Source organism: Octopus bimaculoides, chromosome 3 (assembly GCF_001194135.2).
Source record: "Octopus bimaculoides isolate UCB-OBI-ISO-001 chromosome 3, ASM119413v2, whole genome shotgun sequence".
In the NCBI taxonomy this organism is placed as follows: domain Eukaryota; kingdom Metazoa; phylum Mollusca; class Cephalopoda; order Octopoda; family Octopodidae; genus Octopus; species Octopus bimaculoides.
Genome location: NC_068983.1, coordinates 53,466,055 through 53,485,266, shown reverse-complemented (window position 1 = coordinate 53,485,266; position 19,212 = coordinate 53,466,055). Strand labels below are relative to the sequence as shown.

The following is a 19,212-nucleotide window of genomic DNA, read 5'->3' as shown; positions in this document are numbered from 1 at the left end:
CACAAATGGTGTTGAAACATGTGTATTGAATACAGAAAGCGTGTGAAGCTTGGGAACAAATGAAGTGAGTTTTGTTTATTGGATGTGTAATGTTAGTGTGTATGAGTGATGAGGCACAGATGCACTGAGAGAAGAGAAAAAATCAATATGCGAAGAAACAGATTCAATGTGCATGAAAGAAGATTGTATTGGCACACTGGGGTCGATGTAATCGACTTAATCCCCTTGTCTGTCCCCTCTATGTTTAACCCCTTGTGGGCAGTAAAGAAATAAGAAGATTGTATTGGCATAGACATTGAATGTCTGTACTAACTGTATACAGAGCATGACATTTTGGTAAAGGAATGTCAAAGAAATACAAGTGGAAGGAAGCTGTAGAGGAAGACCAAGGAAGGGATGGTTAGAAGTGGTAGAACCAATCTTGGGATGCTGAATCTCACAAAGAAGATGACAAACAAAAGCAATGAGGAATGAGACACTGTGCTGGAGAGGACCTGCCCAACCTATGCAAGCATAAGAAGTTGATGTATAAATGTTGATGATGATGATGATGATGATTACACAGTAATATGATATGATATAGTCTCAGAACTGGTAACTAAGGTGCAATAGTGCTACTGTTGATTTAAAGAAATACAGGGTCGGCCAAAATTCACACACAAAATAAATTCAATACACTCTGGAATTGTCAAAGACATGCTTCAGTTTTTCTAAAATTGGATAAAACAAATAAAATAATGATGAATATACACATACTTATATGCGATGAACAAAATGAATAATAACAATAATAATAATGATAAAATGTTGTATGTTTCGGTGTGTAGCTTTTGGCCAACTCTGTATGTATTGTTGCTGTTTTGTGTATTATTTAACACTTCTATCATCCTCCTGCAAGGGTTGATCAAATAAAGTACCAGTCAAGTACTGGGAGTCAATGCTATCAACCAATTCTGCTCAAAAGGTCCTGGAATAAGGGTTGTTTAAAGATGTTGAATAAAACACCCATGTTTCCAAAAGTGAATTATTCAAACACCAAAGAATTCCTCTCAACACATGGCTATGATGCTCCCCCACTGCTTGTGATTAGAGATGCACATATCATCAGCCACTAAGGGACACTCTCAACTGGTTAAGGCCAAACAACTGACAAGCAAATCTGTGGTATTGAGCAGAATATTTGCTGTAGCCCATCATTTACACTAAGATAAAATAATGTACATGTTAACACTTCCAATCAGTTAAGACCAGAAGGCATGAGAGCCACTGTATGGTACATCATCATCATCATCATTATTATTATCATCATTATTATTATCATCATTATTATTATTATTATTATTTTGCCACTGAGGTAAACTTTGTCATTCATCTATTCAGAATTGATGAAATATGAACCGTTATGTCCTTGGGTCATTGTAATTGACCTACCCTCTCTCCACAATTGCTGGACTTGTGCCAAAACTTGAAACCAATATTTCTATTTCCTTAATATTTTTATCAAGTATAATTATAATAACAGATGAAAGAGATGATACTCCCTACCACAAATTTATTAATTTATCAAATGGTTTATCAAAAACCAAGATTACCATACATCATATCATCCAACTTTGAAAGAAGTCCCTCCTAACATAATATTTGATAATAGTTGACTGCACAACAGAACAGAGACAAACAACAATTTTTGAGATGAGTTATTATGATAATAATTTAAATTTTCCAGACTATTAATTTCATTTTCTTCTTTTTATGCATCACACAATATTTCAGTTTGTCCAATAGTTGATCATCTTTAGATACCCTGCTCCCGCATAAACATTTCCACAAACAGGGTTTAAATGAAGAACCTTTGTTTTTAAATGCAGAGTTTCAAAGTTCTTAACCACTTTGCTAGATAAAGTTAGCAGTCCAGAAAATTTAATTATGATAGAATAGAGCTTGTTTGTAACATTGATGCACTTTAGAAGTCTACTATTTAGCTGCCTATCAATTAATTTGAGCTCACTTCATTCTGAAAATGGATGAGTTGGAAATAATTTCATTTATATGTAATGTTTCCATTACAATGATTACAAACACATACATGCACACACGCTCGCACAAACACACACACACACACAACCACATGCTTGCACACACACACACACACACACATGTTGTTTTCTGATCTCAATTCCAGATAACTGTGTTTACAAGAGACAAGATTAGAGCAGGATAATGTGTAGCATGAAGATATGTAGCATTAAATAAAAAAAAAAATGATAATAATAACATCCTTCTGAAGAAACTTTCAAAAGAAGCCTCTATGCAGTGGCTCAAACTGTTAGAAATAGCAGCCAGATTACTTGATTATTCACAGAAAAGAGAGAGAGAGAGAGAGACATTGGTTAATGTAGTCTTATACAATGTGCAAATAAAAGATGGAATAGTCATGGTGGGAATATTTTTGATCATATGTAAGGGTTATTATTATTATATATATATATTGGGTTGTCCGGGAAGTTTGTGCCGATTTTTAAAGGAGAGAAAAAGGTCAATAAATACTTGCCATTGCATTTTTAATCAACCAAATATGAACCATTTTGTTGCACAATGTGTCTCCATCTCTCCTTTAACTTGAAAACACTCTCCTCCCAGAATTGAGGTGAGTTCATGGCAAATAAGTCGAAAGGTAAGCTACTATAAATCGGCACGAACTTTCCGGACAACCCAATATATATACTTACAACACCAATCTTCTTCATCTGGATAGTACACTGTTTCCAAAATTATAGTACACATACACACACACATATATTCTCAGCATTCAGGTAATGAATTCACAACAATTTGTTGCTCTGGTGGTGCAATGCCTCATTACAAAATACATTAGTTTCTACTTTACGGTAAAACATACACAAATAATAGTAAGAGCAGGAAAAGAGTAACTGTCATACTCTGCCACCACTACTGTCACCACCATCCCCACTACCACTGTAGCCATCAGTAATGGAGGGACACAAAGCACAATGTAGACCTTGGTGTGTAAAAATATAGGACCGAAATTGAACAAAATTCAATGACTGGCACCCATGCCAACCTTCCTTCATTGGACACTAAACTCAGCTTGTGAAGACCTGTTGGGGTAAGTGAGATCGAAACTGAACCAAATTCGATGACTGGCACCCTTGCCACTGGAGCGCTAACAGCACCATCCGAGTGGGATCACTGCCAGAGCAGCGATCTCGCTTCTATGCCGGTGGCACATAAAAAGCACCGTTTTGAGCTCGATCGTTTCCAGCTTCGCCTTACTGGCACTTGTGCTGGTGGCATGTGAACAAAACATTGGATTGACTCCTGTGCAGGTGGCACGTAAAAGCACCCACTACACTCTCAGAGTTGTTGACATTAGGAAGGGTATCCAGCTGTAGAAACTCTGCCAGATCAGATTGGAGCCTGGTGCAGCCATCTGGTTCGCCAGTCCCCAATCAAATCGTCCAACCCATGCTAGCATGGAAAGCAGACGTTAAATGATAATGATGATCATAGTTGGAATGTTTTTGACTGTAATTTTGTTCAACCAGAGCTGAACTAAGGGCTAAACAAAATGAATAAACAGTAACAAATTTGGTAGTAAAGGGTTCACATGTCCAGATTATCACACTGTGTCCCATGAGTCATAATTGCAAGCTGCAGTGTGCATTATGTTCTCTTTTAGGTGAAGGCTTGGTATGACTCAAACAACAAATTGTCCGGTTGTGCCCAGTTGTTCAGTCTGTTTGCTACAAGACTGTTCAATTACAGATGACCTGGAGCTATAAAATAACAGCAATGCACACACACACACAAATTGTGGATATCATGCAAATATCCAGATGAAAAGATGGATGAACTTTGAACTTGTTTAACATTTTAAGTTAGTGGCTCTGACTTTCAACTACAATGAAATGTTTGCTGCTGAATAATATCTAATTTTGAAAAATCAGCATTTTGAAAAGTAGTTTAGCTTACAGTTCTTCTTGGAGGTTAGCAGTTTTTATATTGTGAATAAATTGATTTTTTTTTTTCCTATTTCATTTTGTGAAATGAATACCAATGTATTTGCTGCAAATGTTATTGTTTATTTTTATCTGCAACAAAGTTATACGATGTTAAGCTTGTGTGAATATGTCTCTCTGAATATTACTGAATTACAGATTGTCTGTTGAAATATTCTATTCCATCTGAATAAAAAAGATTCTAGGTCAAAGTTCCAGGTCAATGTTCCAGAGAAAGAAGAAATGTGTTATAAAAAGATGCCTTCCTGTTATTGACTGTTCGCTTCTCCAAATTCATTGATTTGTGGATGTCGGAAAAAAAGAATGAAATATTAAGCTAACTAAATATTTTTATGATTACAGAAGTTGCGCAGTCATATAACTCTGGATATAAATTATGGATTCATAAAATCCCAATATATCTTTGAGTATCAAAATATCTTTGTGTTTCTTAGATTTTTTCCTACAAATTTCTGAGTTGCTTAGCAAAAGTTATTATTACTTGCTGTCAATTTTGGACAGAAGTAATAAAGTTTCTTTGGTTTTATAATGATTTATTTGAGCAAAGCTAATATCTTCAATTGATAAACTATACAAATCTAGAAGTACCACCGAAAGACTCCAGAGTGCTCCTCATAATTTCAACTTGAAACACACTTAGAAGACTAATCCCTATAAACTATGGTACACCATAAAACAACAAAATCAAGAATTGTAAATGACTACTGTGAGAAGAAGAATATATATAAAAAAAAAGGTTATGCTTACAATGCAAACAAAAGATTTAATGCCGTTTCTAATATAATCAGAAACCTTAAATATATAAAGGTGGACTTATTCTTCAGAGTTAGTCAGTTCAGTATAGAATACACCAGTGGTATTTGAAAACTTTATTATCAGAAAATATTCTCTTATGATGCAATTAAGAAGTAGAGAACTGGAAGTTTGGTAAGTAATTTAACTGTGCACAATGGCTGTGACAACAGACAAGAAATATTCTGTATGTTTGGTGATGTGAAATAAATAAACCAAAAGGTATATAAAATCAGAATCTGGAATTGGAAGAGTTCTATTACCTATTTAGAATAATAAAGGATAACTACAACAAAAGTTAAACATTTGTAGAATTTTACAAAATTAATATTGAAACCACTGTTAGATATTATGATAATATACAAGCTATATGCATCTATTAATAGAAGAAATATGCTTGTATAATTTGAATATATTTAATATTCTTGGATAAAAAATTTGAAATATTTAATGATATAATACTGAGATAATTGGAAGTGTTCTTTAATATATATAGAATTCTTTTAATAAATTTATATGAATATATGTATATCCTGATGTCAGTCATCCTATTCAAACTTATTTTATTTGCAGTACAATGAAGTGAAAGCATGAATATTTAAATCAAGTGATATCATTGAAGATAGTTGAGTGAAGATCTTTATCTGGTGTTCCTGTTATTTATTGGCAAGACAAAAATTACATTGACATTTGTCTAAATCCAATAACTGATACAAATACAAAATGGGCATGTGTTAAGAAATTTACTTCCCAACTACATGGTTCCAGGTTCAATTGCACTGCATAGCCTCTTGAGCAAATGTCTTCAACCATAGCCTTGTGAGTGGATTTGGTAAGCAAAAATTGAAAAGAAGCTTGTCATATATATATATATATATATATATATATATATATATAACGTGAGAGTTAGGGGTTGGGGGTTCAACCCACTAAGGGATAGTATCTATCCAGTATACTGTTGGGAGGGTATCCAATTGTCGCCTAGCGGTTCGGGCATGTAACCCCATTTCAAAATGTCATCCGATAATCACTCCGGAAAGGAATATTCGGATAGAATGGGGCTTGCTAAAACTAGGCCGAAACAGCTGTAAGATTAAACTTCTGTTCATCATCTAATTCCTTATGTACTTTGTACTTCTATATGTAAACCAGGTTGGCAAAATAACATAGTCTGCCATAGACACCTGTGCTTTGGTTCTTTCTTTCTTTTTCTTTCTTTTTTTGTCACTTTTGTTATGAATTAAATTAATGAATTCAATGGGATACACCGTTTGCAAGTAGTTGGGTTCAACATATTATCCTCCATTTTCTAATTGTTATATATATATATATATATATATATATATATGTATATATGTGTGTGTGTCATTGTGTCTGTGTTTGTTACCTACCATTGCTTGACAACGAGTGCTGATGTGTTTATGTCCTTGTAACTTAGTGATTTGGCAAAATAAACTGATAGAATAAATACCAAGCGTCTAAAAAAGTAAGTACTGGAGTTCATTTGCACAACTAGAAATTCTTTTATATTTTACTTGTTTCAGTTACACTATCGCCATGCAGCATGGCCACAGTTCAATGACCGAAACAAGCTAGCAATTCCTTAGTACATCTGTCTATATTTATGAGTAACTGCAGTTAAGGTTTGCTGCTGTCTAAGCAGATTCCGGCTGTCAGAAAATGGCTTGAAAAAAAACTTTCAGCAAAAATTACAAAATGCTGAAGGAAACTTAAAAATGTATGAAGCAAAAGAAATATATAAATAAAAAATATAAAAAAGAAATTATAAAATGAAAGGAATATTCCACGAAATCTCTTTGTAATTTTGATATAATGTATTTCTTACTTGCAAGCTATTAGATGAGAATGATCAAATTTCTCAGAGGCAATTTAATGAAAAAAACTATTGAAATCAATAAATAAGGCATAGCACATGACATAAGAAACAATTTGATGATATTACAATAATTATTATATGTTTACAATAGTTATCTGAAATTTAAATAACCTATAATGTTACAATTTACATTTTTAACTTTTTTTGTTCTGCCATATTAAAGGAAATCTGTCAGCCACCATATTGCTGACATTTACAACTTCAAAACTGCAAGCCAATTGTGTTTGTTTTGATGGTTTTTTTTTTATAATCATAAATTGAAGTAAAACAAATATATGAATAAATAAATGGCTATGAAAACAATCTCCAGAGCGTATTGTATTATTGCAAAGAGTTCAATTGTTAGTGAGTTCAGGTAAAATGGAATGAAGGTTTAAAGAACCTTGGCCTTAGAAAGAGCATTGAAAGATAGTAAGTATATTTATGGTACTAGTCACTCCATTTCAACTACATCTCATCAAAAGAGAAAGACGTATGACATCAGATATAAAACTATTCTTTTATTCTTGTATTTGTTTCAGTTATTCGACTGTGACCATGCTGGAGCACCACCTTTAGTCGAACAAGTTGACCCCAGGATTTAATCTTTGTAAGCCTAGTACTTATTCTATCAGTCTCTTTTGCTGAACCACTTAGTTCACACCAGCATCAGTTGTTAAGTGATGGTGGTGGGACAAACAAATATATATATATATGATAGGCTTCTTCCAGTTTCCATCAACCAAAACCACTCACAAAACTTTGGTTGGCCCGAGGCTATAGTAGAAGACACTTACCCAAGGTGCCATGCAGTGGAACTAAACCAGGAACCATGTGGTTGGGAAGCAAGCTTCTTACCACAAGGCCATGCCTGCACCTTATGATAAATAATAAATAACATTGTTTTATTATTCTGGCACTAAGGTTCAAGAGCCATCTAGTTTATTTAAGTTCAGGTCTATGAAAAATTTGCTTTGTATCCTTCGCAAGACCACTTAACTTCCTCTAAAACAATGTAAATTTTAAACTTACATGGAAGTCTCTGACCATCAGTTTCACAGTGACAAAGTAATTTTATTAAAGTTTTCATCATTTACAGAATTAATTGAAGCAAAGGCAATGTATTTCGAGAAATACGTGGTAATGAACAGGTTAGCTGAAAAACTGCTTAATTAAAAGGGTTTTGAAGTAGCAGAAATGATACTAGACTAAATAATTTACAACACTCAGTTACTGTTCTTTTATGACCCTTGATGATATCCTGCAGAAATCTGTTTTGCATCTTCACCTTTTATGAGTAATAAAATACAACCAGTTGTATGGCAGGATTGATTTAATTAACTATACCCCTTCCTCAAAAATGTTTAGCCTTGGGTAGTAAAACTCAATATTGCCTGATGAAATGGTGTGGTTATGAAAAACTTTAAAGTTATGTAGTAAAGTTATGTAGGTAGGCTCAGGAGTGGTTGAGTGGTAAGTAGCTTGCTTACCAACCATATGGTTCTGGGTTCATTCCCACTGCGTGGCACCTTGGACAAGTGTCTTCTACTATAGCTTCGGGCTGACCAAAGCCTTGTGAGTGGATTTGGTAGACGGAAACTGAAAGAAGCCTGTCGTATATATGTATATACATATGTGTGTGTGTGTATATGTTTGTGTGTCTGTGTTTGTCCCCCCAACATTGCTTGACAACTGATGCTGGTGTGTTTACGTCCCCGTAACCTAGTGGTTCGGCAAAAGAGACCGATAGAATAAGTACTAGGCTTCCAAAGAATAAGTCCTGGGGTCGATTTGCTCGACTAAAGGTGGTGCTCCAGCATGGCCGCAGTCAAATGACTGAAACAAGTAAAAGAGTAAAAGAGAGAGTATCCATTTATGAATAAATGACCACGTTATGGAAACATGTGCAACAAAAATATCAGCAGTCCATTTTCTTCCTTTGCTATATTAAACACCATGTAATACATGCAATTTTGTTGTTATATACATTGATTTACAGGATGCTTAATATCACTAGACAATGGTTATCATTGACTGTAATCATTTAAGTGTACTTCTTGTATACCTTGTTAGCTAAATATACCAGGGTCATTTAGATCCCTACTACTTAATATACCTTTTATCTTTCTGCTATCTTTTACTTGTTTCAGTCATTGAACTGTGGCCAAGCTGGAACATCACCTTGAAGGATTTTTTAGTTAAATGATTCAACCCAAGTACTCATTTTTATTTTTTCAGCCTGGTATTTTATTCTATCAACTTCTTTTGTCAAACTGCTAAGTTATGGTGACATAAACGAACCAACACATGTTGTCAACACGTGATGTTAGTAGGACAAGCACACACAAAAACACACATGCACATATATATACGATGGGCTTCTCTCAGTTTCCATCTACGAAATCCACTCATAAGGCTTTGGTTGGCCTGAGGCTACAGTTAAAGACACTTACTCAAGATGTCACACAGTGGAACTGAATCCACAACCATGTGCTTGGGAAGGAAGATTCTTACCACATAGCTTTGTCTGTGCCTATGTACATTACACACACACATATGTGTATGTATGTGTGTGTGTGTGTGTGCACGTGTGTGTGAGTAGAGTGGTGAGAGAAACACTAGAACACCAAAGTATATAATTTCAGTAGATTGTTTTATATTTCTATGTTCTAGCTTTAAATCTCCTCAAAGTTTGACTTGTCTTCAACATGCTTAGAGTTGTTAAAATATGTTGTAAAATACTAATTGACTATACTTTCTTACAAATGTGTTATTTTGTGTCCACTGGAGAAATATTATAGTTGTTAAAAAAAAAATTCAGTATATTAATAATCAACATTATTATAATTACTAACATTACCACAAAAGTAGTCAGTTGCACATAATGATAATCAGCAAAACATATAATTATCGACATTGAGATTTTAGTTTGTGAATATAGCTACAGATGTAACAGTATGAACATAACTGACATGTAATTATTCAGATACCCATAAGATTATACTTTCTGTATGTTATACTGTTTTAGCTGAATATTGTCTTAATGTGGGTTAAAATCATTCAGATTATAACTGGCCAGGTAAATAAGACACAGTATAGGAAAATAAAAGAAAGCTGAAGTATATGGAGTGCTAGAGGTTATAGGAATAGAGTAATGATTTGAGAATATAGATACAATAATAATATGGTTAACTATTAGAAAACTATAAGATATCGACTATAAATTAAGGCTGTGAAATCTGTCTAATCATAGGTGCAGGTGTGGTTGTGTGGTAAATTTTATTCCCAACCACATTGTCCAAGTTCAGTCCCACTGTGGCACCTTGGGTAAGTGTCTTCTACTATAGCTTTGTGTCGACCAAAGCCTTGAGTGGATTTGGCAGATGGAAACTAAAAGAAGTCCCTCATATGTGTGTCCGTGTTTATACCTCACTACTGCTTGACAACTATTATTGATGTGTTTATCTCCCTGTAACTCAGTGGTTCAGCAAAAGATACTGATAGAAAAAGTACCAGGCTTTAAAAAATAAGTCCTAGGGTCAATTCATTCAGCTAAAATTCTTCAAGGCAGTGCCCCAGCATGGCCACAATCTAATGACTGAAATAAGTGAAAGATAAAATTAAAGTGCTCAATATCAAATGTTCCTTAAATAATCTATGTCTTTCATTGAAAAATTGAATATGTGCGTGTATATACATATATATGTATGCACACACACACACATTTATATATATATATATATATATATATATATATATATATATATATAAGAACAATTAACAAACAACTCTTTTGCAATTCATACTCAAAGACTACAGAGAGTTAAAAGTGAACTTAAACTAAACAGAAACATAAGAAAAATCAAATAATGTTTTAACTATCATAATAATGTGCACAATATAACTTGTTATGAGGAAAATAAACTGATGTTGATGAATTTGGTGAAACATTAATATAGGCATTATGATATACAATGCATAAATATAGATGTGTTCTTTGTATGTATGTGTAGAAGTGTCATAGGGGAAAGCAAAAATGATTCGTATTAAAGGTAAAGGATTTTTACTAGTAAAAATATAAACTAACATAAAGCAAATGTTTAAAACTATAATTAATAATAAAATATTAGATGTTTAGAATTTGAGAGAAATATGAAAGTTGAACTAGGATGTTGAGGAATTGGAGCTTTGAAGAAAATGAATTTATATGAAGTCTAAATGTTATAACTGAGGTTTAGTTTTAGTTAAACTTCAAGTAAGATTTTAAGCGGCAATGTATGTACGTAAATGGATAATCATAAAAGTTTCTGTGAACTGTAGGATTTAATAAAACGAACGTTTAATTTTGCTTTCAGTAATATTAAATAAATGAGATAATATCTGAAATGGATAATAATGTTATACCATCACAGGAAATATTTCCAGAATACCTAGGGAAAATAAGGAACCTGTTATTTGATCATGTATAATAAATAACTGCCAAGAGGCACAATACTTGAAGTGGATATGAACTTAAAATTGGTGATCTGGTTACACAATATACTGCTATCTCAGTCATTTCACTTCTACATGAAAAATCCCATCCACATACACAGGCATGTATGGAAACACACACACATGCACATATGCACACATACATGCATACACACACACATACAACTTATAGTTTTCTGTTTTCTTAAGCTTTGAAACAAAGTCTTGCTTTATTCAAAAGAAAGAGGTTTGTAGTTTACTAATTAAATTTAGATTCAACATAGAGAAAAAAAGCACTGATATAATTCAATCTGAGAAGTAATAGGGCTTTTATGAAAAATCACACAAAGCAACAATGTAGTCCCAAAAGTAGAGCATTAGTCTTTGAAATATTGATAAGTTTAATCGATGATTGCAGCTGAGATTTCCCTTTGTGAGATAAAACTGTAGTATCCTAATAACACAGAAAAAGCTACTGCATCAATCCTTAAGTTTTCTTTTAAATATTATAAACAGAACTGTAATTATTGTAAACAGATGAAATTGTGAATTTTCTTTTTAAATGTTTAATTAGTTTACAGAATATTTTGAATGACAGCAAGATAAAGAAAGTATGAAAGAATAAAGGAGGTGAATAAGGCACTAGAGAGAAGTGGAATAAAAGAGAGATTTCAAAACAAATATAAATAATAATGAACCGTAATATGTATGCCAAAACCTGATCCACATTCAGTAAGGTTAACCCTAAGATTGTTTGTTAGAATTTCGTCTTGTTTACCTAATTATTTTCTAGTGTAGTTTAGGTAAGAACAGAACACATAGTACCAACTATAATTACATTCTAAAAATAAAATATTTCCATTGAGAATGTAGAGCACCCTACTATGTAAATTAATGATATATTATAAAGTAAACCCAGATGATGTTTCATTATTCATCATCAGCATACTTCAAATGTTTCCCTAATAGCAAAATGATCGTTCCAGCTTTCTTTGTCCTCAATTATCAATACGGCATAGGTAGAGCATCAACTATAATTGTCTTGTTCTTACTTAGTTTCCTCACTTATATTACCAAGGGTACACACGCACACACACACATTCACACACATTGAGAAAATGAGAATTCTATTCACAGTTAATTTGTTTTCTAATCAATAATAAAAACAAAAAAATTAACAACCAGAAATAATCAATAAAAATAAGCTGATTCCTAAATTTTAAGACATTGTATTAGCTGTAATCTATGATCTATTCACATTAAGTATTCATCATGACAGCTTTAAAAGTAACAAAGAAAAGAGACTAAAATGTAAACAGTATTTATAAAATAGGTTGTGTAATTTTCAAATTAAGAATTAAAAGTGAAAAAAGATTGTTGCTTACTGCTTTTCCAGCTTTGACAGCATATATTGATCTAAATTTATTCACAGTGATATCTCCTGCAACGCTTTTCTTTCCATTATCATTATAAAAGCTCTTGGACAAAATGAAGTAACCTTCGACGGCTTCTTCCATTTCTTCTGTTGAGCAAGGCACTGCTTCCTGTGGCCGAGTGTCATCCCGTCCTGGTGGACTATTGTAGTAGTCGACATCCCACCAGTCTTCTGAAAGCCAAGCTGGTAGAAACCAGGCATAGCCTTCGTATGATGTCATCCTCTGAAAAGTAACATGATTTCATAAGAACTTGGCTTCACATCTAGAGAGTAAGAAATGAAAGCAACAAACAGATAAATTAATAACAAGGTTTCTTTTTATGTATGAACTGAATACAATTGTACCAATTTTAGTAACACACCATTTCAACATCTGTCCCTATACACCAGCATGGACTGGGATACATTTACAATGCATCATTATATACTCTCTCTTTACTCTTTTACTTGTTTCAGTCATTTGACTGCAGCCATGCTGGAGCACCGCCTTTAGTCGAGCAAATCGACCCCAGGACTTATTCTTTGGAAATCTAGTACTTATTCTATCAGTCTCTTTTGCCGAACCACTAAGTTATGGGGACGTAAACACACCAGCATCGGTTGTCAAGTGATGTTGCGGGGGGAGGGGGACAAACACAGACATACAAACACACATATATATATACATATATACGACAGGCTTCTTTCAGTTTCCGTCTACCAAATCCACTCACAAGGCTTTGGTCGGCTGGAGGCTATAGCAGAAGACACTTGCCCAAGGTGCCACGCTGTGTGACTGAACTCGGAACCATGTGGTTGATAAGCAAGCTACTTACCACACAGCCACTCCTGCGCCTATATATGCTTTGTTTTATCGCTTTTATTTCATACTTTGGGTCTCACAGCTTCAAATTGGATTTTTAAAAAAATCTCCTTATTAGCATTTAAAAAAATCCTATTTCCACCTTAGAAATTACTTAGCATGCCAATATTCACTTTCATAAGCCTTATGTTTCTATGCCATCAATATTATCTTATGAATAAACTGAGTAATACATTCAAGACCCAGTTCTCTCAACAATTCACTTGTATTTTAAATTCTAATCCATATTCAGTAACCTAGGTTCAGTAAACAACAAGCACAAAAAAACGTTTTCATGTTAGAAGAACAATTATGTTATCGTTTGAATACAAGAAGTGAAAATTGTTTGTTAGTTTATTCTTTTAACAGGTAATATAGAGATATTTCTAGACTAACATATCGTGTGAAGTAGTTTTGTGAAATTAGAATGGAGGTAACACATGCAGTAGCAAACGAAAAATGCCAGCATGGCATTGCTTATCTAAGTGACATGATACCAAAAAATGGATTATTATATACACAATGCAGTCTACACAAAATATTGTAAAGATGACATTATTAAACAAACTCAAAACATATATACATCAATACCTTTGACAAGAAGGAATATTTATGAGATGCATAAGTTAAAATGCCCATTAATGCAAATATAACATTAAAAGCATTGTTCTCTGGGTCAGAGAATAAAAGAACTTCACAGCTTTTGAGTTAAATTGTCTAGTTATTGGGAAGAATATGTTAAATTTTAGAACAAAAGGGACTAACCATAGTCACAAAATGTAGAATATCGATAATTTTAATTAAAATTTTATCACAAACATATAGTCATTCGTGTACTTTATTCTATAAGCTACTCATAATATAATGCCTACAAACTCATCTCAAGAAACAATGGTTCTCAAAAGAACACAAATAGCTGAAACAGATTATCCAAATTCAATTTATTACATTCTACAAAAGTTCTGCATATAACTGAATTTATTGCTGTCTAAATAGCAACAAAAGATTATTATCTTTAAATTAGAGATTGTTTCTAAATTTATCACCAACTTTTTCTAGGATTTATTTGATATATAAAAAAAAAAGCTAATTTATTAAATTCATAGAGAACAGAATTTTATATTTTCTTCTTGCTTGTTTATACTTAAACTTTGTCAATTGCACTTTGATGTCAAGCTCATAAATGTTGTTAGTTAAGTTTTAAATAAATATATTCATCAATTGATTAAATAAAAAAGAGCTTCTATAAACACGTAACGTGATCTATGAATAGCATTGAGATAATATATACCTTAGGAATATTTTGAAATAAATTCAAAAATTTAACAAATACCTGTCGATATGCTTCACACATAACTAAGCGAGCTGCATAGTCAAAGAAATCTCCAATGATGATATGAATTTTATTTCTTCGCAAATCAGCAAATATCTGGAATTAAGTGCACAATATTTTGTTAGGAAACAAAGCTCAACACATGTCTAGAATTTGACACTAATGTACATTTATAAAAATAATATTTAATGAAAACAAAATATTATAATAACCTAAGATTGAAATAAGATATTTGAAAATTGTATAAAAGTTCATTTTGATAGTTAAATGAGATATATTGATCAAGTGAATTTCTAACATTAACTCGGACCTCAAATATGAATAGGAGACTATTTAAGGTTTACTTAAGTTATTAATTTAATCCCCACGATTGTTACAAAAGTTTGTAAGTAGGTTTCAAAAAGTATACAATCTTTCCAACGTTTAGAATAACAATATTAATAGGAAAAAGAAAAATATATTTCAGATTTCAAATCAATAATTTTTTTTTCACCAGTGACCTTGATAGACTTCAGCTTGTGAATGATATGTAAATATTTGTCCAGGATAGGATCAATAATTTTTATTTACTCAGAATAAAAATATCATAGATAAAAATGTATAACTGGAACAATTGATGATAAAATATATCTTAAGATATATTTCTTACTGAGAGAAGTAAACAACATATATATATATACACACACATACACAACAGCAACACATACACACACTCACATATATATATAATCTAACAGTAAACAAAATATACACACACATACACAAATGCACTTTCATATATTTCACTGTAATATCCATGGTAGGATTGACAATAGGATTATGGTTGAGTAGTGCAGTTCACCAAGTGGATGCCAGTCTATGATTACGTACAGAGAGAAACTAGTGCAGAGAAAGGAACCACAAGACAAATATACATCCAATAGCATTGAAAGAAATCTTATTTGAAGCACTTCAATTTCCAGGAAATCTTATTTGATGCACTGCATTATCCACAACCAGTACAGAATTGCAAACAAAATTTAAATCACTCTATAAGAAAATACATATATCTTCAACCATGAAGCCACCTACTTTCATATAAAACATTGGTTCCTTCAAGCTATTGAACATCACTGAAGGTCATCATTGGGTAATGTCTGTCTTAGTTACTATGCAAATCCATCAGAAACCTGTCAATTCTTCAAGTGATAGATTGAACAGACCATTATTGGAGATCTTCATTGGCTAATATCAATCTACAAGAAATCTATTTTGCAATTTAAAATTGAATACTAAATGCTTTATACTTATCCCATTACACTAGGAATCTTTAAAATTTATATTTCAATATGTGCTAATTGGCATCTAGAAGAATATCTACTTGTGAATAATTCTCCTCAGTTCAGTAAGAAATTAGTCCTAAAATTGCTTCCTTATCTTTTATATATAATTACGGCAATGGATAAAAAATCAAAGAAAAATTAATTCAGAAGCTGATAATCATAAAGGAATGTAATAATGAATGATGATAACGATATAGATAACATTGCAATAAACTATATAAATGATATACATTATGGAAAAAAAAGCTTGAAACGAACTGAATGCACAAGAGGTTTCCACTATTTTTATATTACAGGCTTTCTAGATATTAAAGACATGATCTCTCATGTTCTCCTCTTCAAAACCAAGATAATATAGTTCTGAGGGAAAAAACTCTCTATTACTTTTACAGGTGTATTGATTTAGTGACTTGTCTATGAAGATAACTTGAAGCTTCTAACAGTTAAGAGAGAGCATTAAGAGCAGTTGCAGTAAATGCTTTCTGTCAACCTGTCAGGAATAAACTACATTTCATGTATATTTACAGATAATATCGCTTACAAAGCACTATATAATGCAAGTACAATATATTTTTACCTTGAAAACAAGGCCACATTTGAATGGTTACAATATAAAATCTAATGTTTACTGTGTTCTCGCTATACTTTTAGTTCCAAGTTTTAAATTTTCTTTTAGCTTTTCCAAGGATTTTAGATTGTGAATTAAGCATTTTATTTAAAAGAAATATAGTGAGTTATAAAGGTTAAATAATGGAATTCAGAACAAAGAAACAAAAACAAAACCAACAAAAAAGATTCAGTAAGAGTTGATAGCTGAAATTTGAACTTTTTTTTTATATTTATTTATTTATCCTGAGTTATAGTGAAGTGTAGCTAAAATTTAAGATGATTGATTGCAATTAGGCTTCTTTTAGATATTACAATTAGCACTAAACTCTAACAATCATAATAATGAACAAAAGAGCTTATGGCTTCATCCTATAATGCAAAATGGGGAGAAAAAAATGCAAAGAAACAAAACAACTTTTAAACATCAAATGAAGAATTGAAAGATGTAAAGATTTCAAGTATCAATCTAATTATCAATAGTCTTAGATTAAATGTTAATGAATCTGGATTTTTGCTATTTCATTAAGCAAGTTATTAATCCATAGTTAACTGCTTGAACTCCTGTCATAAACTAATACTGCATCTGCTTCAAAGATCTTTCACAGTATCATGAATTCCTATTCCATTTCAATCTACAACAGCTTAATAGTTCCACTATCTTGTTAGTAACATACCAAACCAGTTAAATACACAACCCAACCACGTAATGTATTTCTTCTTAAAAATATATCTCGAAAACATTCTTTCAAATAAGATTTTTTCCTAATGTAATTTTATGGAGCATACATACTTTAAGTTGATCATAAAGGAGAGATAATCTGGAAAAATGTGTTAAAATGTATTTCATATATATAGAAATACTAAAATATCCTCTGTAGATAAAATCTTTCAGCAACAGTATAAAACCCATTTTTAACCATATCTTATAAATTTTTTAAAAGGTCTATATTGGGAATGTTTTGTAGTAAGATCAATTTTTATTACATAAACATAAAAATCCCTTTCTTAGAAGGTGCATACAAAATATTATTTTAGCAATACTTCACAAAGTATACTTTGGTAAGGTGATCAAATTACACTCTCTTTGAATGTGTTTCAATACACATACATATATGTGTGTGTGTGAAGAGTGTATTGGAGAATGCTAAAGCAAACGTAGCAAACATGTTCATGGAGCAGTGCTCAGATAAAAGAGAACTTAAATTCCAAAACTTTCATTCAGGGCAGTTGGCTATGGTGTAGAAAGTTAGCTAGAAGAATGCTCCTCTTCCTGTTTAGACTAAGATAACTTTGACTCATGGATAAGAATTTGTGTTATTCCACACACTTACACATAATGAGTCTTTATGTTATGTAATAGTGTACTAGACATGGTTATGACTGTGACATGGTTCACCTAATATATATATACGTGTATATTTTATACTACTGGGTTTTATCATTGGGTACCCTATTATTTTAATATATATTTATATTTGATTTTTGATCATTTGGGAATGATATAAAGTTGTTTCGACCAATTGGAGTGTTTACTCATTATATCTTTCAATTTATTTCTCTTTTCGCCTCAGTGTCACCTGAGCACTTCCAAATGCAGTCCTATTTTTATTTTTGTTCTTCAGTTTAACGAAATTGCTTTTCGGTTTAATGAAGTTATAAAATTATCCTCTGATATATATATATAAGAAGAAAAGAAAAGATGGAAATAAGGAAGTTAATAATTGTTTATTATTAAAAAAATGGTCATCTTTGCTTCTTACAGCTGTTTCAATTAATTATCAATAATTTTATTACAAATTTGTGCATTAAATTTATATTTATGTGACATGAGTATAATTTCACCAGAGGCAAAAATATGTACCTTTGGATGTTATAGGTGGGCTTATCAGTTCATTATGGCCAATTTGTTAATAATAAACAATTATTAACCACTTTATCTCCATATTCTTTTCTTCTTTTAAATGAATATAAATTATATGCTTTATATATACCTACTGTTTTAAGGGAATTTCATTCCCTCAAAATACTAGGTATTGAACCAGTATTTCCTTGTATGCAACCATCCCTTTACAACGTTAACATATCCTCTAATTATATATATTGTGTTATGCTGTACAGAACCAGATCTTGTAAACTACTCCAAATCATTGTTGGAGTGTCAGCATAAGTGGAGTCAAGCCCAGTTAGTTTGTACTGTCAACTGAGTTGTATTAGATGTAATAATGAAATCAAACCATATAGTGATATCTTAAAATCATTTAATACATATGTTTTGGGCTTGTTATATATAACAGGAAATGCATTCCATTGCGTAAATCTTCCTTGAAAATGCTTTAACTGAGGAAGCTTTATGTAATGGATGCATTTCCTATTATTTTCGATGCAAACCTCATATGTACATATTAAACGATATCAAAATATCACTATTTGGTTTGATTTCATCACACACACACACACACACACACACACACACACACACACACACACACAC

The 19,212-nt window shown here is 32.0% G+C and overlaps 1 protein-coding gene across 4 annotated transcripts in view; it reads right to left on the bottom strand.

Annotated features, from left to right (window-relative positions):
• The window catches only part of LOC106880693 (uncharacterized), a 559,449-nt gene that overhangs the window by 78,744 nt on the left and 461,493 nt on the right, over positions 1-19,212 (bottom strand). For all 4 annotated transcript variants that reach the window (XM_052966171.1, XM_052966172.1, XM_052966174.1 and 1 more), the window contains 2 exons: positions 14,791-14,886; positions 12,567-12,839 (listed from right to left, as the gene is read on the bottom strand). In XM_052966171.1, coding sequence (XP_052822131.1) covers positions 12,567-12,839; positions 14,791-14,886 — 369 coding nt within the window. The remainder of the gene's footprint in view (positions 1-12,566; positions 12,840-14,790; positions 14,887-19,212) is intronic.